General features: G+C 42.4%; 1 protein-coding gene across 3 annotated transcripts in view; it reads left to right on the forward strand.

The window, feature by feature from the left end:
- The window catches only part of itprid2 (ITPR interacting domain containing 2), a 285,956-nt gene that overhangs the window by 246,248 nt on the left and 12,315 nt on the right, over positions 1-27,393 (forward strand). For all 3 annotated transcript variants that reach the window (XM_028806206.2, XM_028806207.2, XM_028806209.2), the window contains 5 exons: positions 76-1,125; positions 5,336-5,407; positions 11,697-11,824; positions 12,191-12,335; positions 20,277-20,342. In XM_028806206.2, the coding sequence (XP_028662039.2) occupies positions 76-1,125; positions 5,336-5,407; positions 11,697-11,824; positions 12,191-12,335; positions 20,277-20,342 (1,461 nt within the window). The remainder of the gene's footprint in view (positions 1-75; positions 1,126-5,335; positions 5,408-11,696; positions 11,825-12,190; positions 12,336-20,276; positions 20,343-27,393) is intronic.

A 27,393-nucleotide genomic window follows, 5' to 3' on the forward strand; every position in this document is an offset into this window, starting at 1 on the left:
AAAAAAAATCTTTGTATATTCCCCCCAACACCATATTTATACCCTAGTGCCTCTTATTCTGTCCCATCCCCATAGGTGCAGGAGAGCTCAGACAGTTGTGACAGTGAGACCACAGTCACATCTCACATAGAGGACCTCAAGACACCCATAATTGTTGACCACCCTGTATTTAAGGAGCTCCAAGGCAAAGAGACCACTCCAACTTTGCTTCTGGAGGACGGTGAAATTGCAGAGTTGCAGCCAAATGAACACGTGTTGGATGGAGCTGAGCCGGTGAAGGAGTATGTGCCTCATGCTGTCCTCGAACCTGCGGATCCCATCTTTTCTGTACCCGAAGTTGAGCAGTCTGTTAACCCCGCTTGCGACTCTGAGGAGTTACCTTCTACTACTGATAAAGTATTATCGGCTCTGACCCGAGCTCAGCACAAGGCCTCTTCAGTGTCTGGTGAACCAATTCCAAGACTTCGAGGTAGGGACTTGTTAAGGGTGAGAGGAGAGCTGGACCCTCTGGGTCGTGACCGGTACCCCTTACGAAGAGCACAGTCTCTCCCTTCCTCTCTACTTAGCCCCGTGCGGGTTGTGTCCTCTGTTAAAATCAGTTTACGCCCGGGTCGTGAAACCCAGTGCAGCCCCTTATCTTTTACTTACAAGTTCACCCCAGAGGAAGAAGAGACAGAAGTGGCAGCGGCAGTAGCAGCTGGTGAGGATGATAATGCTTCCACCTGTACATCCGTCCTCTTCATCAACTCTGCCCCACAGAAGCAACCGGAGCCCTGCGGGACTGTGCCGTATCTTGACAGTAGGGCAGAGGAAGCAAGGAGAAGAGTGCACTCTTACCCCATGAACTTGCCACCTCACCTCTCTCAGTCCACTTTCTCCCTTCAGAGTGTTCCCCCTGACTGGTTAGAAAGACCCCTGGCGGAGCAGATGAGGACCTGGAGTGCAAGCAGCATTCCCAACTTGCCCCCTTACAGTTCCTATGGATCGCCTTGTTCCTCTTGCCCTTACCCCAGCCAGGCTGCATTTGTATATCCTCCTAGGCCTTGTCATGCTCCATCTACAATCGAAATGCAGTTGAGGAGGGTCCTGCATGACATCAGGAGTGCAGTCCAAAATCTCTCACAGGTGGGTGTATTTTTTTTTTTTTTTTTTTTTTTTTTTGAATGTGTTCAAAATATGTTTGAGGTTTGGAAAGGGTTCAGGATTCGGAGAGCAGAGTCATAAACGGACTGGGCTTGAGTCCCCTTAGGGAGCAAATTGAATTGAAGCTTTATGGCGGTGTGTCCACACTAAGAACATTGACATTCATCTCCATTTTAACCTTTCGTCCACAACCCCCAAAAACCACCACCTTTTATTAACTTCTGAAAATAGACTTTAGTCGCCTCTCCCAGAGCCGTACGCTTCTGATAATGCCGTCTCAGTACTGCGATGTGAAGATGGACAGCTTTGAGAAACGCACGCTGTAATCGCGCTCTGATTGGTTTGTGCTTATTATGTGGCCCTTCCCTGATAAAATCCTGTTCATCGCTTTCTCTGTCGCTTTGCTTTCCTTTTTCTCGTGTGTTGCTCTCAATAACCATTCTACCTCCTCGTCAGTCCAACCTTTTTTCTCTTAGTCTTATTCACCATTGCTGTTCTCCACATGTAAACATGAGCTGCAAATGAGTGTCTAGTGTGGTGGACACTTCCTGTGTCTGCCAATGTAGTTTAGGTGAACGGCTACGTCGTATGTGTGTTTGGTTGTTTTTGTATTGACGGAGAGACTTTTTTGTAAATGGTGGGAAGATGCTACTGCAGGATGGAGGTTGTTTTTTTGTTGCAAAATAACAATTTCTTTCTTGTAGGGCCCAAGATCACACAAGGAATACTTAAGTGTGTTTTAGCAGGCCATATTTTATTGATAGCATCCCAGGTATGACACCCTAAGTCAAGTCAAGTTGGGAAGCATGCACTGGTACAGCACCCACCACACGACGAAACAGCTCAGGATCCCAGTTGGCAACCCCCCCAACAAGGCAGACACGCCGGTCCAGTCCCACCCTCCAGAAATGACCCTCTATCTGCCGCAGTCAGGTGTTACGTGGGTGTCCCCTTGGCCTGGTCCAGCCACTCGGGTCCTCAACATTGAGGGTCCTGTGAGCCGCATCACCCTCTGGGAAACGCGCCCCATGGCTGTAGTGCCGTAACTGACGTCATGTGCCGCATTCAGGACTCCATGAGCAACACAAAGTCAAACCAGTGGGACCCAAGGATTTTCTGAAGAGACGCACATGAAGAAGGCCAGACTTTGTCTCGGGTCACTGGATAGCGGCCATGTCTCACAAACAGGAAGCATCAGGAGGCTAAAGACATGGACCTTTGTCCTGTACAGAGATATCATGAGCACCACACACCCCTTTCTGGCGACCTCATGATCCCCTCTATCTATCTGTCTATTATATAGTGCCTTTCATATCTATCTGTCAATCTATTATATAGTGCCTTTCATATCTATTTGTCAATCTATTATATAGTGCCTTTCATATCTGTCACTCAATCTATTATATAGTGCCTTTCATATCTATCTGTCAGTGTCTCTATTATATAGTGCCTTTCATATCTATCCCTCTAGTGCCTTTCATCTGTTATATAGTGCCTTTCATATGTCTATTATATAGTGCCTTTCATATCTGTCAATCAATGTATTTTATAGTGCCTTTCATATCTGTCAATCAATGTATTTTATAGTGCCTTTCATATCTGTCAATCAATGTATTATATAGTGCCTTTCATATCTATTATATAGTGCCTTTCGTATCTCTCTATTATATAGTGCCTTTCATATCTGTCTATTCTATAGTGCCTTTCATATCTCTATTATATAGTGCCTTTCATATCTGTCTATTATATAGTGCCTTTCATCTCTCTCTATTCTATAGTGCCTTTCATATCTGTCTATTATATAGTGCCTTTCATCTCTCTGTTATATAGTGCCTTTCATATCTATCTGTCAATCTGTCTATTATATAGTGCCTTTCATATCTATCTCTATTTAGTGCCTTTCATATCTATCTGTCAGTGTCTCTATTATATAGTGCCTTTCATGTCTATCCCTCTAGTGCCTTTCATCTGTTATATAGTGCCTTTCATATGTCTATTATATAGTGCCTTTCATATCTGTCAATCAATGTATTATATAGTGCCTTTCATATCTGTCAATCAATGTATTATATAGTGTCTTTCATATCTCTATTATATAGTGCCTTTCATATCTCTCTATTATATAGTGCCTTTCGTATCTGTCTATTCTATAGTGCCTTTCATATCTCTATTATATAGTGCCTTTCGTATCTCTCTATTCTATAGTGCCTTTCATATCTGTCTATTATATAGTGCCTTTCATCTCTCTATTATATAGTGCCTTTCATCTCTCTCTATTCTATAGTGCCTTTCATATCTCTATTCTATAGTGCCTTTCATATCTCTCTATTCTATAGTGCCTTTCATATCTGTCTATTATATAGTGCCTTTCATCTCTCTATTATATAGTGCCTTTCATATCTATCTGTCAATCTCTCTATTATATAGTGCCTTTCATATCTATCCATACATACATACATACATACTAGCTGTGTAAGTTACAGCACGGGCTCCTAAATACTATTGAAATCATCAGAAAAAAATTGAAATGTAGAGTGTTGGGTAATTGAAACGAACTACTCTGGGCGTCTCTCTCCTAGGAGGAATCGGTTTGCCAATGTTAGCGGCTAAGCGACTGTCTTTCTTCTGAGGTTTCGTTTTGCCGACGTGATTGCCAGTGTTAGTGGCTAAGCGAGTTTTCTGTTTCCTTGAAGGCGGAGCCCTTATCCCAACTCCACCTCTCACTTCTGGGCCAGACACACACTTCCATGCATAGACATTTATACTGTATATTAGATAAATGGAGAGATAGGGATATTAGATATATCTCTTCTATCTTATATACAGTATATCTAATTTTAACTGACACATGTAGTAGTTCGTCAAGACCAAAATGGCTAATACAGTGAATTTATGTATACAGTAAAACCTTGATTATCTGTCTGGAGCGAGAACTTGGCTCATATTGGACCATTTTTTATTCGGCAGCAAATTTGACAGACGTTGTTATTTCTATACCACATTTTCATACAAAGGGTGTAGATCAACATGCTTTATAAGATGTAAAGTAGTAATTACATCCAATGAAAAATTAATTAAAATAATATATAAAATGATCCATATAGTGTACAAAACATAACACATAAGACAGATATAAAATTAAGAGAAGTTCATTAAACATACTTAATGGAAATAAATACAGCAGTGAGCATAATACAGACATATTACACATAATAATTGGACCAGCTGGACTAACAATGGGTGCAAATGCTAAACTGTCCATCCTTACAATTTAACCCTGAAGATTATGTATTAAAACTGAGCTTATTTATAGCAGCTAGAATGAAACAAGATTTGAACCAGTTGCTTTTTAACCTTGGAATTCTGAACCCATGACCTGAAAAATGGCTGGAATTGAGAATGGAGAGAATGTGTCTCTCTCACACCCACCACAGCTTTCTAGAAGGCTTACTTGTTAAACCAGTCTGCGAAATTGTGCTGTTGAGACCTGGTTTGCTGCTTTTTACAATGTGTTTTATTCTGGTTTTGTTATTGCATACATTAGGATTTCCAAGCCAGGCCAGCAGAACTAAAGATTTTAATGCGGGTCCTTCCTTTGTGTGTGTGTCTCTGTTATAAAAGACTCGGCTTCCTTCAACAGTAGAGACACTGCTGGCTTCTTATCGCATTTCCAACCTGCTATATCCTAAGTATAGGGTCATGGGAGTCTGCTGGAGCCAATCCCAGACAACACTGGGCACAAGGCAGGAAACAAACCTCGGGGCAGGGCGCCAGCCCTCTTATCGCAGATGGCTTCTGTATTTTCATTATAAGGCAGTTTTGAGCCTGTGGTTGTCCTCAGTGTGTGTGGGTGTGTGTGTAGTAACATTTAGATGTAAAAAGGACTCCTCACACCAGTTAGTAAGAACATGTCCCACTCCACTGTGACTGATTTCATTCTCATTTAGTCGGCTAGCAGTCAGATTTTTCAGATTATTTTAAGATAAACCTGTTTTCAAATTTACTATGACAGGCCTTTAAAGTAGAGGATGTGCAAAAGAGGTGAAAGAACACGGGATACGTGTATGGAAAGAATTTTAGGGTATGCGTTTTTACATGTGTATGCATTCTTTATCGTGCTAGATGTGTGATGTGTAATTACTCATTAAAAGGCCAATTATGTGTTTATTTTCTTTCTTTTACCTAACAATAGCATCAAGTCCCTTGTGGCAGTGATCCAACATTATCATCATGTCAACAAAAGTCAATTCTCCCTTTATATGAGGTAAGTACGTCCGACGTGAACTGACGTTTAAGAACTGCACTGCAGTTTACGGTACACTTGATAAGTCAGATACTAAAAGTGATAAACCTCCAAACTCGCCATTTCCACTGTCTTGGTCGTATTCTTACCAATCATTATTTGTATTTATATAGCGTTTTTCCATGAGTAGGCAGCCACTGCAAGCAGCCATATTGTGCCAGTACACTCACCACATACAAGCTATTAGATGGTGAGGGGGTGAGAGATGGTTAGCCAGTTAGAGAGAGGGGATGATTAGGGGTGGGCGCCAGCCCACCATAGGAATATAATCTAACATAATACAGTGCATCCGGAAAGTATTCCCAGCGCTTCATCACTTTTTCCACATTTTGTTATGTTACAACCTTATTCCCAAATGGATTAAATTCATTTTTTTCCTCAGAATTCTACACACAACACCCCATAATGACAATGTGAAAAAAGTTTACTTGAGGTTTTTGCAAATTTATTAAAAATAAAAAAACTGAGAAATCCCATGTCCATAAGTATTCACAGCCTTTGCCATGAAGCTCAAAATTGAGCTCAGGTGCCTCCTGTTTCCTCTGATCATCCTTGAGATGTTTCTGCAGCTTCATTGGAGTCCACCTGTGGTAAATTCAGTTGACTGGACATGATTTGGAAAGGCACACACCTGTCTATAGAAGGTCCCACAGTTGACAGTTCATGTCAGAGCACAAACCAAGCATGAAGTCAAAGGAATTGTCTGTAGACCTCCGAGACAGGATTGTCTCGAGGCACAAATCTGGGGAAGGTTACAGAAAAATTTCTGCTGCTTTGAAGGTCCCAATGAGCACAGTGGCCTCCATCATCCATAAGTGGAAGAAGTTCGAAACCACCAGGACTCTTCCTAGAGCTGGCCGGCCATCTAAACTGAGCGATCGAGGGAGAAGGGCCTTAGTCAGGGAGGTGACCAAGAACCCGATGGTCACTCTGTCAGAGGTCCTCTGTTGCGAGAGGAGAATCTTCCAGAAGGACAACCATCTCTGCAGCAATCCACCAATCAGGCCTGTATGGTAGAGTGGCCAGACGGAAGCCACTCCTTAGTAAAAGGCACATGGCAGCCCGCCTGGAGTTTACCAAAAGGCACCTGAAGGACACTCAGACCATTAGAGAGAAAATTCTCTGGTCTGATGAGACAAAGATTGAACTCTTTGGTGTGAATGCCAGGCGTCACGTTTGGAGGAAACCAGGCACCGCTCATCACCAGGCCAGTACCATCCCTACAGTGAAGCATGGTGGTGGCAGCATCATGCTGTGGGGAACTGGGAGACTAGTCAGGATAAAGGGAAAGATGACTGCAGCAATGTACAGAGACATCCTGGATGAAAACCTGCTCCAGAGCGTTCTTGACCTCAGACTGGGGCGACGGTTCATCTTTCAGCAGGACAACGACCCTAAGCACACAGCCAAGATATCAAAGGAGTGGCTTCAGGACAACTCTGTGAATGTCCTTGAGTGGCCCAGCCAGAGCCCAGACTTGAATCTGATTGAACATCTCTGGAGAGATCTTAAAATGGCTGTGCACCGACGCTTCCCATCCAACCTGATGGAGCTTGAGAGGTGCTGCAAAGAGGAATGGGCCAAACTGGCAAAGGATAGGTGTGCCAAGCTTGTTGCATCATATTCAAAAAGACTTGAGGCTGGAATTGCTGCCACAGGGGCATCGACAAAGTATTGAGCAAAGGCTGTGAATACTTATGTACATGGGATTTCTCAGTTTTTTAATTTTTAATAAATTTGCAAAAACCTCAAGTAAACTTTTTTCACATTCTCATTATGGGGTGTTGTGTGTAGAATTCTGAGGAAAAAAATGAATTTAATCCATTTTGGAATAAGGCTGTAACATAATAAAATGTGGAAAAAGTGATGAAGCGCTGGGAATACTTTCCGGATGCATTGTATAATCTGATCTAACGTAATTTAATAAATCCGTTCATTCCCAATAAATAAAAATATGATAACTGACTCTTGGATGAAGCAAATAAAAAATGTAAAATGCTCTAACTTTCATTTCAGTTAATTTAGTCGCAATGTTCATTTCGGTGATGCACCAGTTGTTGGAATGGCAATGCATTTGATTACTAAAATGTTTCTGATATGCCATCTTTTGGAATGACAGAGGCATAGCCACCGGACAGACACACAAACAGACAATGAGGCACTTATCCTTTTATTAAAGTGGGTAATTAGCACCTTTCATATTCCCACCATACAATAATCTGATCTAATCTGATCTAAGGTAATTTAATAAATCCGTTCCATCCCAATAAATAAAAATATGATAACTGACTCTTGGATGAAGCAAATAAAATATGGATCAATTGTGACTCAGAGTGCTGAAGGAAGATGTTCTTTCTTATTCTTACTTTTCTGTAAGTATTACTAAAGAGCTCTGCAATCCTGCTCTATTTAGCACAATACAGTGGAACCTTGGTTTGCGAGCATAATTTGTTCCGGAAATGTGCTTGTAATCTAAATCACTCGTATATCAAAGCAGATTTCCCCATAAGAAATAATGGAAACTCAGATGATTCATTCCACAACCCAAAAATATTCATATAAAAATAATTAATACAAAATATAAAGTAAAAATACATTAAACAAATTAATCTGCACTTTACCTTTGAAAAGGAATTGTGGCTGGTGTGAGGGAGACGAGAGAGAGGAGGGTTATTATCCATCCATTATCCAACCCGCTATATCCTAACTACAGGGTCACGGGGGGTCTACTGGAGCCAATCCCAGCCAACACCGGGTGCAAGGCAGGAAACAAACCCCGGGGCAGGGCGCCAGCTGGAGGGTTATTTTGTAGGATGACTTTCACTCTAACTAACGGAATCCCTGCTATCTGTTGGCTCACTGGAATCTTCTTCTTTTTTTGCGACTTTAACAAGGAGCCTCTCCAATGACAGTTGCTTTTTGCCTGAATGGTCACTACACTTGGACACAAAATAAAAAAAATGCTTTACACACTGTAAGGTTTCTAAACTCTTTTGGTATTCCACCCAACGGGATGACACGTGGAAGAGCGTCCCGAAGCAACCGCAGGCTTCCAGCACTGTAGCAGTTAACTGCAAAAGCAAATCTGAAAAGGTCACGGTCACACTATAAGTGCCTGCCGTCGATGGGTAATGCAAGGGCACAGTATTACTTAGCCACTAGCCTGGCCATGACCCTGCCTGACTGCTGTGTCTGTGTACAGGAGAGTGGCAGATCCCGCTACAATAAGTAACCGTGCTGTTCCTGTTTCAAGCTGAATAAAGCTGGTGTTGCTAAAGTACTGAGACTCAGCCTCAAGTTTTGGGGTGCAAGACATGGACTCGCACGTTACAGCGCACACACATGGTCACAATGCTCTAGTAAACTCTATACGCTCGTACGGATATTGGTTATATGAGTGAGACACGCCGACTGAGACCGAGCATGGGAGACGATTACCCACAATCTCATGGAGAGAGAACCACCATCGGCTCAGTTGTGATCACGTGACACTCGACAGACAAAGCGTATACGTACTACTCGTATTGCAAGACCTCACTCGTTTATCAAATCAAAATTTATTAAAATTTCTTGCTCGTCTTGCAAAACACTCACAGACTGTTACTCTCAATCCAAGGTTCCACTGTAGATTCAGATAGTGCTTATCCTTGTTGTAATAAGGTCACTCAACAGCGGGTCACACCATAACTACTGCATGGGTGCACCTGATGTGTGCCATTGCTTCAATCTGCACTCTTTTATTGCATTGATTTGTTATATTCATTGTCTGCATTTCACAAAGTAGATTGTGGTGTCCAATCCATTCATTGCTTTAACACCCTTCTGTTTAACGGTCATTCCTATAACAAGGGGAAGAGTGATGGCTCGGAGTCTAGCTGCTCTGCACTGGCAATCGGAAGGTCTCCGGTTCAAATCCCGTAAATGCCAAAAGTGACTCCACTCCATTGGGCCGTTGAGCAATGCCCTTAACAACATTTATTTATATAGCACATTTTCATACAAATAAAAGTAAGATAGAAATGAAAGGCACTATATAATGATTGTGAATTTCTTTCTATCTATCTCACTATCATTATATAGTGCCTTTCATTTCTCATTTATAGAGTGCCGTTCATTTCTATCTATCTATCTATCTATCTATCTATTATATAGTGCCTTTCATATCTATCTATCTATCTATCTATCTATCTATTATATAGTGCCTTTCACATCCCTCTATCTATCTATCTGTCTGTCTGTCTATCATAAGCTTCCTTACATCTGTCTATATTATCCTGCCTATTATACTAAAATTAATATCTATCTATTATATAGTGCCTTTCCTATCTATCTATCTGTCTGTCTGTCTGTCTGTCTGTCATAAGCTTCCTTACATCTATCTATATTATCCTGCCTATTATACTAAAATTAATATCTATCTATTATGTAGTGCCTTTCCTATCTATCTATCTGTCTGTCTGTCTGTCTGTCTATCATAAGCTTCCTTACATCTATCTATATTATCCTGCCTATTATACTAAAATTAATATCTATCTATTATATAGTGCCTTTCCTATCTATCTATCTATCTATCTATCTATCTATCTGTCTGTCTGTCTGTCTGTCTGTCTGTCTATCATAAGCTTCCTTACATCTATCTATATTATCCTGCCTATTATACTAAAATTAATATCTATCTATTATATAGTGCCTTTCCTATCTATCTATCTATCTATCTATCTATCTCTATCTATCTATCTATCTAATTAATGAAGAGGGAAAAAAAAGACAAAATTAAGAATTAAAATAAGATAACACTAAGTAACATAGAATAAAAGTAAGGTCCAATGGCCAGGGAGGACAGAAAAAACAAAAAAACTCCAGGTGGCTGGAGAAAAAATAAAATCTGCAGGGGGTTCCAGGCCATGAGACCACCCAGCCCCCTGTAGGCATTCTACCCAACATCAGTGACCTCAATCAGTCCTCATTGTATTCAGGGTTCTCATGGAAGGACTTGATGATGACGGTCACATGGACTTCTGGTATTTAATCCATCAATGTAGGGACATCACGGTGCTTTGATCAGGTGGTGGGGGCGCAGATCCACCACCACAGAAAACCGGAAAAAGAGCAAAAGAGAGTAGGGGTTAGTACGGATTTTGGAGCCACTATGAATAGTAATGATAATTAACTGAAGATACAGAGCATCAGGATTTAACTAAGATGAAGCTCTGAGAAAGCCATGTTAAGATAATGTGTTTTCAGCAGTTTTTTAATGTGCTCCACTGTATTAGCCTGGCGAATTCCTATTGGCAAGCTATTCCAAATTTTAGGTGCATAACAGCAGAAGGCTGCCCGCCTCACCACTTCTTTTAAGTTTAGCTCTTGGAATTCTAAGCAGACACTCATTTGAAGATCTAAGGTTACGATTTGGAGTGTAAGGTGACAGACATTCCTAAATATAAGATGGAGTTGATTATTTAAGGCTTTATAAACCATCAGCAGTATTTTAAAGTCAATTCTAAATGGCACAGGTAACCAGTGTAGTGACATCAGGACTGGTGTGATGTGCTCGGGTTTTCGTTTTCCAGTTAAGATTCTGCACTCGTTACAATCGATTGATGTCCTTTTTTTGGGTGGTCCTGAGAGGAGTGCGTTACAGTAAACTGAAAAGAAAAGCGTGAGGTAATTTTTCAGCATCTTGCAATGTTATGAGAGGTCTAACTTTTGTTATATTTAAGTGAAAAAATGCTGTCCTAGTGATCTGATTAATATGTGATGATAACGTGCAATTGCTCCGTCCTGGGTATAGCTTTAGTCTGCATCCAGCCCTACATGTAGGCCCTGCAGCAGACAAACCTGGGGGTTGGTGGCTGAATTGGCACTCCGGCTACCATAGAAAAAAAAAAAAAAACACCTACTGGTTCCATTCCATCTGACTGGTGTGATGCTGAGGTGTCACCCGTTACATGGCCGCACTCGGGTCCTAATCTGGGATCCTGAGTTGGTTTGTCATGTGGTAGGTACGGCATCATCTGTATCAGTGCCTGCTCCTGACCTCTTCTTCTTCTTCTTCCTCCTCCTCCTATAACAAGTAAAATGTCACAGTTAAGGTTAGATGAGTTCAGAGTTTGTTAGTAATTCTCTGTAATTTGGTGAAAAAAACACCAAGACTGAACTCCACTAATACTGCAGTGAGGAAGGGTGGCAGAAGGGTGGCATCCAAACTCCGACAACTCTTCAGTGTCATTTCTCCATTCCTCCCTTTCAGAATACGTTTCAAGAGCTCCAAATCATGAGGAAAAGTCTGAATGTGTTTAGGACTCAGATGATGGACCTGGAGTTATCTATGATAAGACAGCAAACAGAGGTCTACCTGCATCTGACAGAAGAGGAAAGGTAAGTTCTTGGCACATCCCTGGACAGGGCACTGGTACTGGTACAGCACAGGCCAAACATGACACGTGCACAAAACCCCCCAAAAACCCAAAACAAACACCTTGTCAGTCCACCTGGAAACCCACGCAGTGAGGGCCCGACGCAAATCTGGACCCTGGCCTCCTTTCTGCGAGGCAGCAGCGTTGCCACTGTGCCACCATGCTGCATCTGTCAAAAATGTGCTTTTAGGGTTTTACTAAACTTTGCATAATCGCAAGATTTGTAGTATTTGATATTGTACTTGGAGTTGTTTTAAACAAGACATTTCTAAAGTCATGTTATTTGTTAAATGTTAACAAGAATTAAAATGTGGCATCTCTCCTTCAGGCAAGAAGCTGATCAGTTGCAGGGCCTGAGAAATGCAGTGCGTCAGGAGCTGCAGGAGTTGGAGCTTCAGTTAGAAGACCGGCTGCTGATGCTGGAGGAGCAGCTCAGGACGTCGCATCACAGCGCCCTCTACCCTTCACAGCTGGTATGTGCTTTCACTTCATCCATTATCCAACCCACTATATCCTAACACAGGGTCACGGGGGTGTGCTGGAGCTAATCCTAGCCAACACAGGGTGCAAGGCAGGAAACAAAACCAGGGCAGGGTGCGCACACACACACACACCAGGGACAGTTTAGAATTGCCATTGCACCTAACCTGCATGTCTTTGGACTGTGGGAGGAAACCAACGCTGACATGGGCAGAACATGCAAACTCCACGCAGGGAGGACCCAGGAAGCGAACCCAGGTCTCCTAATTGCGAGGCAGCAGTGCTACCCACTGTGCCACCGTGCCGCCTTTGTGCTTTCACTTATCAGGTGGAATTATGATTTGGCTTAGTGCTGCTCTTTTTATTCATAATTTCCTTTTATTACTTTTCTGAAGGCTGACTTTTCAAGATTTATTTTATGACTGAGCCTGAGCTTGTATTTTATTACTTTCTTTTTTTTTTTCCCCCATTTAAACTGTTTTTGCATTAACATTTAGAAGATCACTTACGGGTAGATAAGTCACCGGATATCTGGCCTGGCTGCTGTGGACTGACTCTCTACTTGTTACTAAATTACAGTGCAGCAGCATGAGCTCCTTTGTCTTAGATACGAATGTGGTTCGTGAACAAGTGTGAATGGTTAAGTCTTGAGTTTTTCTTTTTGGGTGGTGTGCCTTTACAGAAAAAAATACGTTTTTTGAGTTTTGTAGTGCCACACCTTCCAGTTACTTTGGGCTCTTTCACCTCGTTTCATAATTTATTTATTTATTTTTTTCCTATTTATATCAGAAAAATTTTATTTGACTTCTTGGCTGCATCCAGTAACAGACAAAAATAAAAACGTACAGATTGAAAATGATTTTTTAAATGTGTTTTTGAAATGTGTACATTAACTACTTCTAAGGGCTCATTTCTACTTCACGCTCAGAACGCGTGCGCGTTCATCATGGCTGCCACGCATTCCCAGTGTTCGTTTGACGCGTCCTCTGAGCAGGTCCTCGGAAATTAACGTGCGTGAGTTGCAGTCCCAGAAAAAAGTCGGTGTTTGGGGGGATGGGGCAGTGTGATAAAAGTCGGAACGTGACGTCCGCGTCTCTGTTTACTATCCACACGTGACAGAAAGCCGATATGCGGATCCTCCGGGATCAACGTGCCTGCTTCGATGTTTGATGAATGGTTCGATGTGGTGAGGCAAAATGCCAACATACAGATGCATTCGTGGTGCTTTTATATTGAAGTGTCGCATATTCCCGATCATAATGACAAGATACATTTACATTTTAAAAGTCTCATCTTCTGTCCTTTTTTTTTATTTATTTATTTATTTATTTTTACACCTTCACAACATCAGACTGTATGGCAGCACATTTGAGCCACCGAGAAAAAAAAATTAAGGACACGGTGAAAAGGTGTATTTTGTGATTAAAGTGGACATTTCGGCTTTAATCTTGAAAAGTCCACTTTAACCTCGTAGTTTACTTTATCATTAAACGTTGTAAACGTCATCCCAGTTGTTAATCACTACGCGCTTCTGGGGCTTCCTCCTGACCTGATGTTTCCTTAAGCGGCATTAGCTCTCTGGAAATGTCTTCTTTTCAATTGCAGCGTTTTAATTAACCTGAATTTAAATAATTCTAAATGAAAAAGGTATTTTTTCCCCCCCAGCATGCAATAGATAGATAGATAGATAGACACTTTATTAATCCCAATGGGAAATTCACATTCTCCAATATGGCGGTTACAAGATTACATGAGAAGTATAAGGATAATTTAGCTCACTTTACTGACGGGTTCACGCGGTATTACAGAAGGGAAGCTTATGACAGACTCTATCAAGTATGTGGGGGTCTTGACCTACGCAGTCCGCCATCTTTCGTCGCCACGCTGAAAGGATTTTCTGGGAAAGGAGGACATAGTCTTCTGCCCGTTAGCTTCAAAGAGTGTTGGCCATAGGTCCATTCTTATATTCTGGTTGCTCCACGTGCAGGCTCTTTCTCTGAATCCAAACAAGGACAGGAAAGGACTCAAACCCCACCTTCAAAAATACAGGAATAGCACAATGCCTACATACGGTTCTCATTCTCCCAACAAGGAAAGAGGATTTTGTGCTGACAGAGGACAGAAATATACTAGTCTGTCTTTAGGCTGACTATTCAGTTCTCCAGTTGTCTTTGGCTCTCTAGTCCTGTGCTTGGCTTGGCAATACTAAATGCAGAGCCCCTGCGTGCCATACTTGGTCTGCCTGTATGAATGAGTCCATAATAATGTGTACAGAGACAGCGACATTAAACTTAATATTATAACAAGCATATTATAACACCTGACAGAAGTAATCGCCTCACAGAACACGTTACATTGATGATATTCCAGCTCTCTGCACATTTAGAATCTTTAGATTTATACCTGATATCACTTTCATGATGAAATGCATTAAAGTATGTATGTTACATTTTACAGGTAAATCAGTAATTAGTTTAAATAACGAATACTGTTAATAATTATACACATGGGGGTGACACGGTGGCAGAGCGGTAGCACTGCTGTCTCGCAGGGAGTCACGTCCCTGGTATTCCCTGTCTGGAGTTTCCATGTTTTCCTGCTGGGTTTCCACCCTGTGCTCCGGTTTCTTTCCAAAGATATGCAGATTTGGTGACGCTAAAATGACACCAGTGTGTAGGTAAGTGTTTGTATTCCCCTTGCGATGAGCTGATGCCCCGTCCAGAGATTTTCTGCCTCGTGCCCAGTGCTAGCTGGAATGGACACATCCCTGGATTAATGGATTTGATCATTAACACTAGAATTACCAGAGTCTACGAAAAAACTCGTAGATCTGGCCCCATCTTAAATCGCTTCTTAAAACTGTTCTCACCTCTCTGCCAGCGTCTTTTGTCATCTAAATGTACTGATAAAGAAATGCTGCAAGCAGCCGGCTATTCCATCCCCCCACCGACTTAGAACGTACAGGAACTTCTCCCCCTGATGTCTTGATTGATTATCTGGGAGTGAAGTGGAGTTTTAGAGTGGAAATAATAAATCGTTATTTGGAACACACGCATTTCATGTGTGTTGCGTTTCTACAGTAATCTGTGTAAACACATTGTTAAAACAGAAACGTTTTTTATATTCTAGTAACAAATGACAAAATGCAGGCATAAACTATATAATGTATGAAGCCTGAAGTCCAAATATCAAAGAAACACTTTCACAAAAGGTACAAAAAAAAAGCCGCTGCCAAAAAATGCCACCTTAGTGTGTGACATTGACACTCATGTACTATGACTGCCGCTGTGGCGCAACAGTATCAGTTGCTGACTGGCAATAAGAAGGTCATGAGTTCGATCCTGTATGACTCCCTTTAGAGAAGTGTAGTGTTCTTATTTTTACTGTTTTAGAATAAAAAGATACATTTGATTTCAGTCTGTAACAGCCAGTGTAATTTATATTTGTAAAGGTTAGCTTTGTTTTTTTTTTTTTTATTCACTTTTCATTCTCTGTCGCGTTCAGGATCCTTCCCTACCACCCCCCCCCCTCCCCCCACCTGACACTGCTGTTTTCACATAGACGTGCTATAGCTCTGCAGTGTATCACGATACATACGACCACGTGTTTTTTTTTTTTTTCCACAATCTTGCCAGTCTCCACATGTTGCTGTATGCTGTTTCTTTTGTACTCCAGGACATTTAGAGGAAAGCATAGTAAAGAGCAGTAACTTCAGCGCTATATGCAATCATCAGACACTCCCCATCTGATGCTGTTTTCACATAAAGACGCGCTAAAGCTCTGCAGTGTACTTGTGACTGCATTGTCGTACCAATGCTTGCAAACTGAAGTGTCTGCATGCACGTTTCGTGGCATTACATGTGTATTTTTTGAGCATGCCCATGTAGCTCAAACATAGGAACATATGTTGATGTAAAAGTATAACAAAACAAGTGCACTTTTATTCAAGACTATAACCGAAGAAAAAAGAAAGCAAGTTGCAGTAGGTGGTTGATAAGACAGCTTGTGTGGTGCAATGCTAAGAACTGCTGATTTCCATTCCATGCTATATAACTGTTGACATTTGAATCTGATGATTGCATATAACGCTGTCTTATTCAGTGTGCGCAAGAACATGCAGGTGGCCAGTTTCTAAGTGCTACAACGCACATTTTAAAAAAAGAAAGAGACAAATATATGTGACGTTTTGAAGAAATCATTTTATGACGCGAATAGTACCAATCAGAAAACATCGTCGAAGTAATGCAATATTATTTGAAAACGAACAGCGTCAGATCGGGTGTGAAGTTATACTGGCGCTGTTTGAGTCAGAACAGAAGCTGAATGAGCTGAACAAGCTCCTGTTCTGACTCTAAGCAAAAAGCATGAATTAACCAACAGAAATAACCGCGATCGACATTTTAAACTTAACGATTTACAGTGCATACCAATTTATAAATTTTATGTCCGTTTGAGGGAAAAAAAAAAAAAAAAACACTTTCTTCAAAGCTGAGAGTCGAACTCACGTCTCTGTAGCACGGTAGGGTAGCTGTGCTCCAAGTCAGCAAATCTTAGCGTTAAGCCGCGGAAAGTACTGTAACATCCTTGAACCTTTTGTGAAAGTGTATATTTGATGTTTGGACTTAAGGCTTCACACATTCTATAGTTTATGCCTACATTTTGTAACATTTATTACTAAAATATGAAAAAGTTTCTGTTTTAGCAATGTGTTTACACAGATTACTGTAGAAACGGAACACACATGAAATGCATGTATTTAAAATAACGATCTATTATTTCCATTCTAAAACTCCAGCAGTTCAGTCACTCCCAGATAATCAAACAAGGCATGAGCTGGGAAAACTTAGTGAACGGTGGGGGATGGAATAGCCGGCTACTTGCTGCTCCTCTTAATCGGCACATTTAGAAGACAAAAGAGAGGTGAGAACGGTTTTAAGGTAGGCCGGATCTACGAGTTTTTTCGTAGACTCTGGTAATTCTAGTGTTAAAAATCCTTTTCAGAGATATTGCCATAAGGTGTCATCAGAATTTAATGGCTGTTCCAGGCAACTCACAACACAGCAAAGCAGAACGTTTTATCACCATGATATCTCGCACTGCCACCTGGTGGACTCTTCCAGATTTATGTAAAGTATGCACTCAAGTATAAACAGTAAAATGCTTGCGTAGAAGGAGCTTCCGCTAGAGCAGTGGTTCCCAAAGTAGGGGTCACGACCCTCTGGGGGGTCGTGAGACATTTGGGGGGGGGTCGCGAGATGATTTCCAAGAAATTTTTGAAATTAATTTAATTTTTTAGAAATAACATTTTATCCATAACTAACAAAAGATAAAAACTAGTAGTTACATTTAAAAAAAACATGCAAATTAAAAAGCCATCAGCCTTTCAAATTTCTTCTTACAGAAGTCAGGTGGCTTTCGCGAGTGAATGTGCTCTGCCGCCTGTTTGAGCTGCGGGACGAAGTGCGCTTATTTCTGATGGAGCATGGGTCCCAGCTCGCTGATCACCTCACTGATCCTGACTGGTTAACAAGGCTAGCGTATTTGGCAAATCATCTGACATTGGACATGGAGGACGCATTGGTTGAACTGTCATACGACCGAACCTTGAAGACAATGTTTAATTCCAAGATTCTGGATGAGTTTTGGATTTCAGTCGAGAGGGAATACCCACAACTATCCAAGGCCGCTATGGATGTACTGATGCCGTTTTGCACTACCTACTTGTGCGAAAAGACTTTTTCGGCACTCACGTACATTAAAAATAAATACAAGTCACGACTGAACTTGGAGGATGATCTCCGAGTCGCGGTCTCCAAAATTAACCCAAGAATGGACTTGCTGTGCTCCAAGCATTGTGCCCACCCATCTCATTAGGTGAGGTGTTTTGTTGAAATTAAACGAATGAGTAAATAACAATTTTTAAAAAAATTATATGGTTGTTAGACCATTGTGTTCTTTCGTGTTGTCATGCTCATGTTTGGATAGGCCTATTGGCGCATGTGCACCGTTGCGCGCAACATTTTAACCACTTCCGAGGATAGTGGGGGTCACGAGTCACTGGCACGGTTATTTTGGGGGTCGTGAGCTGAAAAGTTTGGGAACCCCTGCGCGAGAGCATATGTCACGTGAAGTATAAACCTGGCCTAAAGGCTTACACAATACACATAAGCTGTATACTTGATATGCTTTATTAAAAAGTTATTTGACACTAGAAAGGAATTTCTGGAGCAAGTCTTTTAAGCGACTCTAGGAAGATGCATTGCGTTCAATGGGGCAACAGCAATAATTTGAGCATGCTTACTGCAATAATGGATTTGGCACTATCTAATTAAAAAAAAAAAACTACTTTTACTGATTAAAATTGAAATTTAAATCTGACTCTTGCAGATGAACAAGGTAACAAATGGATTACAGTGGCATGCAAAAGTATTCGGTCCCCTTGAAAGTCATTGTAATTTTCTGCATGACAAACAATATCCATTCAGTATTTTTAATGCAAACACTTGTGCTGTGAGGTGGAGTGGTGGCTCCTAGGCAGTGTATCTGCGCTGGTAATCAGAAGGTTGCCGGTTCAATTCCCGTAAACGCCAGAGGTGCCTCTACTCCATTGGGCCCTTGAGCAAGCAAGGCCGTAATCTGCAATTGCTTCATCCTGTTTATGACACCAACCTGCATCCAGCCCTGCAAGCAGGACCTCCAATTATGGGGGTTGGTGGCAGGATTGGCTCTCCAGCCACCATTTTTTATTTTTTATTTTTTTTTATTTATTTATTTATTTATTTATTTATTTTAAAAAGCTCTCCCTGTGCCAGTGTGGTGCTGAGGTGTCACATGCTGCTGTCAGGTTTGTTGTGTGGTGGGTACGGCTAAGCACTATCAGCACATGCTCACAATCCTGAATCTCTTGTACTGTCACAACTCATTTCCAAAATCCATATAAACCATTTTCTGTAGATATTTAAGTGACGAACAACAACTCCAAAGTTTGTGTAAGCATAAGTATTTTTTACCTGTGTTGACAAGTGAATCCCAAAGATGACAGTCATAATTAGATACTTCTGCCAATGATTTCTCAGCCTAGAAATGAAATCTGACGTCGCTGTGGCGTATTGCATGACTATCTTAATTTTGTCTGCCACAAAACACTTCTAAATTGTAACGGCTACTCTTCATGCAGCTTCATATTCGAAAGACGTTCATTCTTTTTAAGGTAGGCTATTCCAGTTTTTAAACTTATTTTCAAAACAACCAAGCATCTGTGGCACGTTGTAAACCTATGATAAACTAAGGGAAGCAACCAGTTTAATTAACCACAGTGTGTAAAAAGTCACAAATGTGCGTTTTTCTTGTTACGAACACACGTCGTTTACGTCAAAATATACCCTAATGGTTTAGTGATCGTCGCAAGAGGAATGTTGACATAAAACCATGAAATCAATCTGAAGCTTTATTCTGATTTAAAAAATAAATAAAAAATTATGCTGTAAATCCAAGGACGTGTGTCACCGTTTTGGTCTAATCTGCCCAGCACCAAGACAGGTGGCCGTCCACGCGTTTGCGTTTGTCGCAGCAGCAGCCTAAACCTTGAGTGGCTTTCTGTGGCTGAAGTTTCTCTTTGTGGGAAACACTGAAAAACTGTGAAGCCATTAAGGCACCCATCTTCAGCTGATGCACTGGACTGTCTCAGATACTCCTCTTCCTCAGTTCCAGCTTCACCATTTGTCTTGTCTTCACATCTCTTTACCCTTTTGGTTGAACACTTGAAAAAAAAAAAAAAAAAAAAAGTGAACCTTTAGACTCCTTATTGACACGACTTGCAATCCAGTCAGAATCCCAGTGTGACCAGCTACCTCCTTACCTCAGACTGCTGTTCTTCTGATTAAATTAAAAAAAAAAATCTTTAACCCTTTTTTGTTTCTGCTTTTGTTTTCTAGGGTCTCTGCGGAACCAGGAGTTTGGACTGTTGCTCCTGCTCTTCACCCATGAATGTAATTCAACCGGTTAGTGACATTTTATTAAGAACTAGCTGCCCCCATGGCTCTACCCACGTAGAAGTGAAACAGGACAGTGAGGAGGGTCCCACCCGGCTCCCCACTCCTGATGTCACGCAAATACCTCACCCTCGGCCTGCAGCCTCTGTCTGGGATTAGCTCAAATATATCACTCCTGCAAGCGAACTATGATAGAAGTCTCAAAATCAATCGGAATGTTCAAGCAAATTGTAGAAAAAAAAAAAAAAACCTGATCTAAATCTGTTAAGCAGTTCTCTCGTTTGCTAGCTAAGCAGAGATAAGGTACACCCTGAGGCTGGCATGTGAGTGAGGAGGGTCCCGCCCTGCTGCATGTGTCTCTGATGCGCACCAATAAATCCGTACTACAAGCGAACTATGATACATAGCGTAGTGAGAGAAGTCACAAAATCAAATGGAATGTTCAAGCAAATCCATAGAAAAAAAAACAATCTAAATTCATTAACACTAGAATTACCAGAGCCTACGAAAAAACTCGTAGATCCGTCCCACCTTAAATCACTTCGCACCTCTCCATCAGTGTCTTTTTTGTCTTGTAAATATGTCGATAAGCAGCAAACAGCCTTCTATCACATCCCCCACCACCGCACAGTTTTCTCGGCTCAAGTCTGTTTACCTGCATGTCAGTTGCATGGAGTTGTATAGAGTGAGAAGTCGAGCAAAATGACACCTTTTATAAATACTATATTATTTGGAACACATTCATTTCATGTGTGTTCCGTGTCTACAACAATCTATGTACAGTAAACACATTGTTGAAACAAACGCTTTTCATGTTTTAGTAATAATTCACAAAATTGTAGACATGAAGTGTATACTATAATGTGTGAAGCCTGAATTGCAAATATCAAATAAACCCTTTCATAAAAAGTTACAAATATAACAGAACAAGTGCGCTTCTATTCAATAATATAACTGCAGAAAAAGAACCCGCGTTAGGGTGCGACATTGACACGCATTTGTTACGATCGCTTCGGTGGCGCAACTGTATCAACTGTTGACTGGTAATCAAAACTTCACAGGTTCGACCCCAGACGAGTCCATTTTGAGAAGTGAGCTGCTCTTATTCTTACTATTTTAGAATGAAAACATGCATTTGATTTCAGTCTGTAACAGCCAGTGTAAATTTGTGATACTTGTAAAGGTTAGCTTTGTTTCAGTTTTCTTCTCTGTTGCGTTCATGATCCCCCAACATGTGACACAGCTGTTTTCACATAAAGACGCGCTATAGCAGAGGTGAACTCCGATCATGATGACGGTTCTATATCAGAGCAAGAGTGCATGTCGCACTTTTTCAGTCACTGTACTTTGTATATGTACACTGGAAGCTCTGCAGTCTACTTGTGACTTTACGCAGTAGGAAGTAAGTAAATAAAAGTTAAATAAGTAAATAACATTCGATCTTGCTCTTATATACAAAGTACAGTGACTGCAGCTTCCACCTTCATCTGTAGACTCTCCACTCTAGTGTTTAGATCAGGACGGTGCATGTGCCCAAAACATCTTGCATCTTGCCTGAAGAAGGGGCCTGAGTTGCCTCGAAAGCTTGCATATTATAATCATTTTAGTTAACCAATAAAAGGTGTCATTTTGCTTGACTTCTCACTCTATACAACTCCAAGCAACTGACACGCAGGTAAACAGACTTGAGCTGAGAAAACTGTACGGTGGTGGAGGATGTGATGATAGGCTGCTTATCGACACATTTACAGGACAAAAGACGCTGATGGAGAAGTAGCGAAGCGATTTAAGGTGGGACAGATCTACGGGTTTTTTCGTAAGCTCTGGTAATTCTAGTGTTAAGTAGTTCTCTTGTGAAAAGCAGATACAGACGTTGGATTTAAATATATATATATTTATTTTTATTTATATATTAAATAAATAAAAAAATGTATTTATATACACGAAACACTTTTTTTTTTTTTTGTATAATACAATACAATTTATTTTTTGTAGAGCCCAAAATCACACAAGAAGTGCCACAATGGGCTTTAACAGGCCCTGCCTTTTGACAGCCCCCCAGCCTCGACTCTGTAAGACGACAAGGAAGAACTCACAAACTGGCCTCCTTTTAAATGTCATGCCGGCCTAGTGATCCCCAGCAGCCCCTGCACCCTCGGCAGACGACCAATCTGAGCCACTGCAGGGAATGCTGGGAGTTGAAGTTTCTTTATCCATTAGTGCCGCTACACACTTGTTAATAGGATGAGGAGTTCTGTGAGTAAGACCACTGCTTCTCAATATCAAGAGGAGCCCGTTATTAGGATGCCTCAGTCCACCCCTAAAGCGGCCCCCATTTAACATGTACAAGGCACCGTTAACCAGGAGACAACTCATTTTGTTATACCTAAGAAATGCTTGGATATCTTGGCTGGCTTAAGAGCGACCAGAAATTTCTGCGTTGAGCTGAAGGATAATGCTAGGGATAGAGTGGCCTTGCCAGTCCAGTCCAGCTCGGTGTATTGCTGCCATGAAATCAAAATGGTAATGAGATACCCACAAATGTGTTGCTATCCTTCCATCCCTTTCCCTAAAGAACTTTGCACAATCCATTGTCTTGCATTCAGGTGTCTGTCACCACCCTGGGTGCTACCCTGGACTGGTTATCAGCCTCTAGTAAGGCGCATGTTTTGTCTTGGTAGAGTTCTCCATTTCTCTACTTTCCCCTTTTGAATTATTAATTTGTAGCCTTTGTCAGAATGCCTCAAATCTCACAGACTTACCACTGTTTATAAGTTATTGTACCATATAACGTCTCCCCACCTTCCCTTCTACATTTATAACCTCAGGCACTTTGGTGTAATAAAAGACAAGCAGGACTTAAGTTACACTTTAAATAATGTATTATCTTTATTTATAATACACTACCGCGGCTGTTTGTCTGTCTGTCCAGGATTTTAAATCACCTGTAGCTCGCAAACGGTTTCACCTATTGACGTGAAATTTGATACACATATACTACGTGATGTCAACTATCCATTTTCAGGGGTGATGATTTTTATTACTTTTCCATCCATCCATCCATTGTCTCCCGCTTATCCGAGGTCGGGTCGCGGGGGAAGCAGCTTGAGCAGAGATGCCCAGACTTCCCTCTCCCCGGCCACTTCTTCTAGCTCTTCCGGGAGAATCCCAAGGCGTTCCCAGGCCAGTCGAGAGACACAGTCCCTCCAGCGTGTCCTGGGTCTTCCCCGGGGCCTCCTCCCGGTTAGACGTGCCCAGAACACCTCACCAGGGAGGCGTCCAGGAGGCATCCTGATCAGATGCCCGAGCCACCTCATCTGACTCCTCTCGATGCGGAGGAGCAGCGGCTCTACTCTGAGCCCCTCCCAGATGACTGAGCTTCTCACCCTGTCTTTAAGGGAAAGCCCAGACACCCTGCGGAGGAAACTTATTTCAGCCGCTTGTATTCGCGATCTCGTTCTTTCGGTCACTACCCATAGCTCATGACCATAGGTGAGGGTAGGAACATAGATCGACTGGTAAATTGAGAGCTTCGCCTTGCGGCTCAGCTCCTTTTTTACCACAACAGACCGATGCAGAGCCTGCATTACTGCGGACGCCGCACCGATCCGCCTGTCGATCTCACGCTCCATTCTTCCCTCACTCGTGAACAAGACCCCGAGATACTTGAACTCCTCCACTTGGGGCAGGATCTCGCTACCAACCCTGAGAGGGCACTCCACCCTTTTCCAGCTGAGGACCATGGTCTCGGATTTGGAGGTGCTGATTCTCATCCCAGCCGCTTCACACTCGGCTGCGAACCGATCCAGAGAGAGCTGAAGATCACGGCCTGATGAAGCAAACAGGACAACATCATCTGCAAAAAGCAGTGACCCAATCCTGAGCCCACCAAACCGGACCCCTCAACGCCCTGGCTGCGCCTAGAAATTCTGTCCATAAAAGTTATGAACAGAATCGGTGACAAAGGGCAGCCCTGGCGGAGTCCAACTCTCACTGGAAATGGGTTCGACTTACTGCCGGCAATGCGGACCAAGCTCTGGCACCGATCGTACAGGGACCGAACAGCCCTTATCAGGGGGGCCGGTACCCCATACTCTCGGAGTACCCCCCACAGGATTCCCCGAGGGACACTGTCGAATGCCTTTTCCAAGTCCACAAAACACATGTAGACTGGTTGGGCAAACTCCCATGCACCCTCCAGGACCCTGCTAAGGGTATAGAGCTGGTCCACTTTTCCGCGACCAGGACGAAAACCACACTGTTCCTCCTGAATTCGAGGTTCGACTATCCGACGGACCCTCCTCTCCAGGACCCCTGAATAGCCTTTTCCAGGGAGGCTGAGGAGTGTGATCCCTCTGTAGTTGGAACACACCCTCCGATCCCCCTTCTTAAAGAGGGGGACCACCACCCCGGTCTGCCAATCCAGAGGCACTGTCCCTGATGTCCATGCGATGTTGTAGAGATGTGTCAACCACAACAGTCCTACAACATCCAGAGCCTTGAGGAACTCCGGGCGTATCTCATCCACCCCCGGGGCCCTGCCACCAAGGAGTTTTTTGACCACCTCGGTGACCTCCGTCCCAGAGATGGGGGAGCCCACCTCCGAGTCCCCAGGCTCTGCTTCCTCATTGGAAGGCATGTTAATGGGATTGAGGAGGTCTTCGAAGTACTCCCCCCACCGACCCACAATGTCCCGAGTCGAGGTCAGCAGTGCACCATCCCCACCATACACAGTGTTGACACTGCACTGCTTCCCCTATTTTCCCCCTATACTTTTTATTATTATTTTATTTTATTGTAGAATCAACTCTCAGCAGCGCGCAGCAGGGAGGCCGTGCGGCACATGCGTACATGCATCATTCTCATTCCCTACCATCTTCGTGGTCACTTCCCCTACCTCTTCATATCTTTAATCATTCCTGAGGCAGATTGAAGACTTAAGTGCCAGCTTAAGTGAAAAACTTACGAAGTAATTGCAACACAAAAACTAACTTAATCAGTTTTAACACAAAAAGATGCCGAAGAAATAAGAGAAGCAGCGGGCCGCTAGGGTGGAGAAAAGAAGAGGTGCTCAGGAAGCAGCAAGCGCATCAACCTCTGAGCAAACGAATGCTAAACGTACAGAGAGAGTCTGAAAACTAGGAATGCTCAAGTCAAGTGTGTTCACTGCACGTTATCATGCACTACGCCGTTACTGGTTGATGATAATCATAAATAATAATAAGCAAAGTACATTTGAATATTGGCAACCATACAACCTGATAAATGCTGATGTGTAGTTCCAGGCGGCACACAGACTTGTTAGTTACTTAAAATGTCTCTGAGTCCTCAATTGTGGTCAGCTTTCTTCAGAACAGGCCGCATTGCCTGTCTCAATATGGCTGCCGAGCTGTGCTCTTCATTGTGTTGTCCTTTTCAGTTCATGGTGTGTGAGAAGCAAGCAAATTTATGTATTCTCTGTCCAGACCCTACAGTCAATAGGGCGTCATGGTACTTTAAAGGCTTCTGATACAAGGCAGTTCCAAACAGCCACACTTCAGAGCAAAGGGGGGGGACAGAACACCTTCACACCTGCCACCCCCCAAAACCATTTTTGAGCTGATCTTTGCCAGCTGGGCAGTCTGGCTTTCCTGAGAGGGTTGACTTGAGAGAGTCCTGCAGAGAATCGCATGCCAAACTTATTTGAGGCCCTTCATCCCAACCCTATCATAAAATTCACTATCCTGACTTAGTCCTGAGGGGGTAAACATGAATGCTTCTCTCTAATGTAACACTAATATTCCATTGGTTTGCCTAAGTTACAAATAAAGACATACAAAATATTTATCAACTTGTATGCAAAATTTCACACCACAACAGCACATTCCCCGAGCTGAATAACTGTCTGTAGTATGGCACATTCTCTCGGACACGATGGAGAAACAGCATATTAGGCAGGTGGTCTTAATGTTTTGGCTTGTCACTGTTTGAAATAAAATTTGCACGTCGGCTACTTTTTGTGCGGACTGTCGCAGTTTACATTTGTTGTAGAATTTAAATTGTGCTGCTGCTTTCTTGAGGATTATACACAAATTATTCTTTTTATGGTCAGTTGTGCCCTCATCAGGGTTGGTTCCTGCTTTTCACCCAAACTTGTAATCATTGGCACCTGTTTCTTCCAGCCCTGCATTAAATTAAATGGTTTGAGAATATCCAGTGGTCTTGAAGTGTTTTAACCCTTTGGAAGCTGAATATTGTTTCCATAAAACAGTTTTCTGAAAAGCAAACAAAGCAATGGTTGTACACAGAAATAAATCTAAAACATCTGCAGCTGTGCTCTTTGGCTGCCAGTTCACCAGGATTGCATGGCAGGCTGGCTGCCAGGCTGTCTTCACATGGCGGGGGGTATTCGCAGTCAAAGTGCATCACACTCTGGTTTGTACCTCTTGTCATTGTAAGTGCCAGTCCTCTCGGGCGAATATTGCTGTAGTTGTGTCAGCTACTGTGACGATGCATGTTCGGCTCCATGCTTCCCTCTTCTATTAGGGAGCCCTTGAACCCAACACCGTCGGTAATATCACCGATGAACTAGACAGTGGGACAATAACAATGAGCAAGTGGATGATGTATAAAATGTGCAAAGTGCTTTTATTCAAACAATAATCACACCGGCTTTCTCCACCTGCTTCCTGTCTTCTCTCTACCTCCCGTTCTCTTCCCTTTCTTTTCTTTTTTTACTTCCCTCTAACCGACTCGCGCTTCTCTTTATATGCGGAGAGGACATAGCAGCTGCAGCCCATTAGCCACAGGAACGATCACGGATGTGGGCAGTCTCTCACCTGTGCACTTAGGTGAAAAACGCCCACACCACAGATCGCCCTGTGGCTTGCTATAGCCACCACGCCCCCTCGCTAAGCCACGAGCGCGGCGATTATTTATTTAAATAAAAACGGCTTTTGGTGGGAGAGCTGTGGACCCATAACACCACAGCAACACAAACCTGTTCGGCACCACGATTAGCCGTGGAGACCAATCTAATGATGCTGGCACCTCGCATTTATTTTCAATCACAAGTCAGAGT

Source organism: Erpetoichthys calabaricus, chromosome 8 (genome assembly GCF_900747795.2).
Source record: "Erpetoichthys calabaricus chromosome 8, fErpCal1.3, whole genome shotgun sequence".
NCBI classification, from domain to species: domain Eukaryota; kingdom Metazoa; phylum Chordata; class Cladistia; order Polypteriformes; family Polypteridae; genus Erpetoichthys; species Erpetoichthys calabaricus.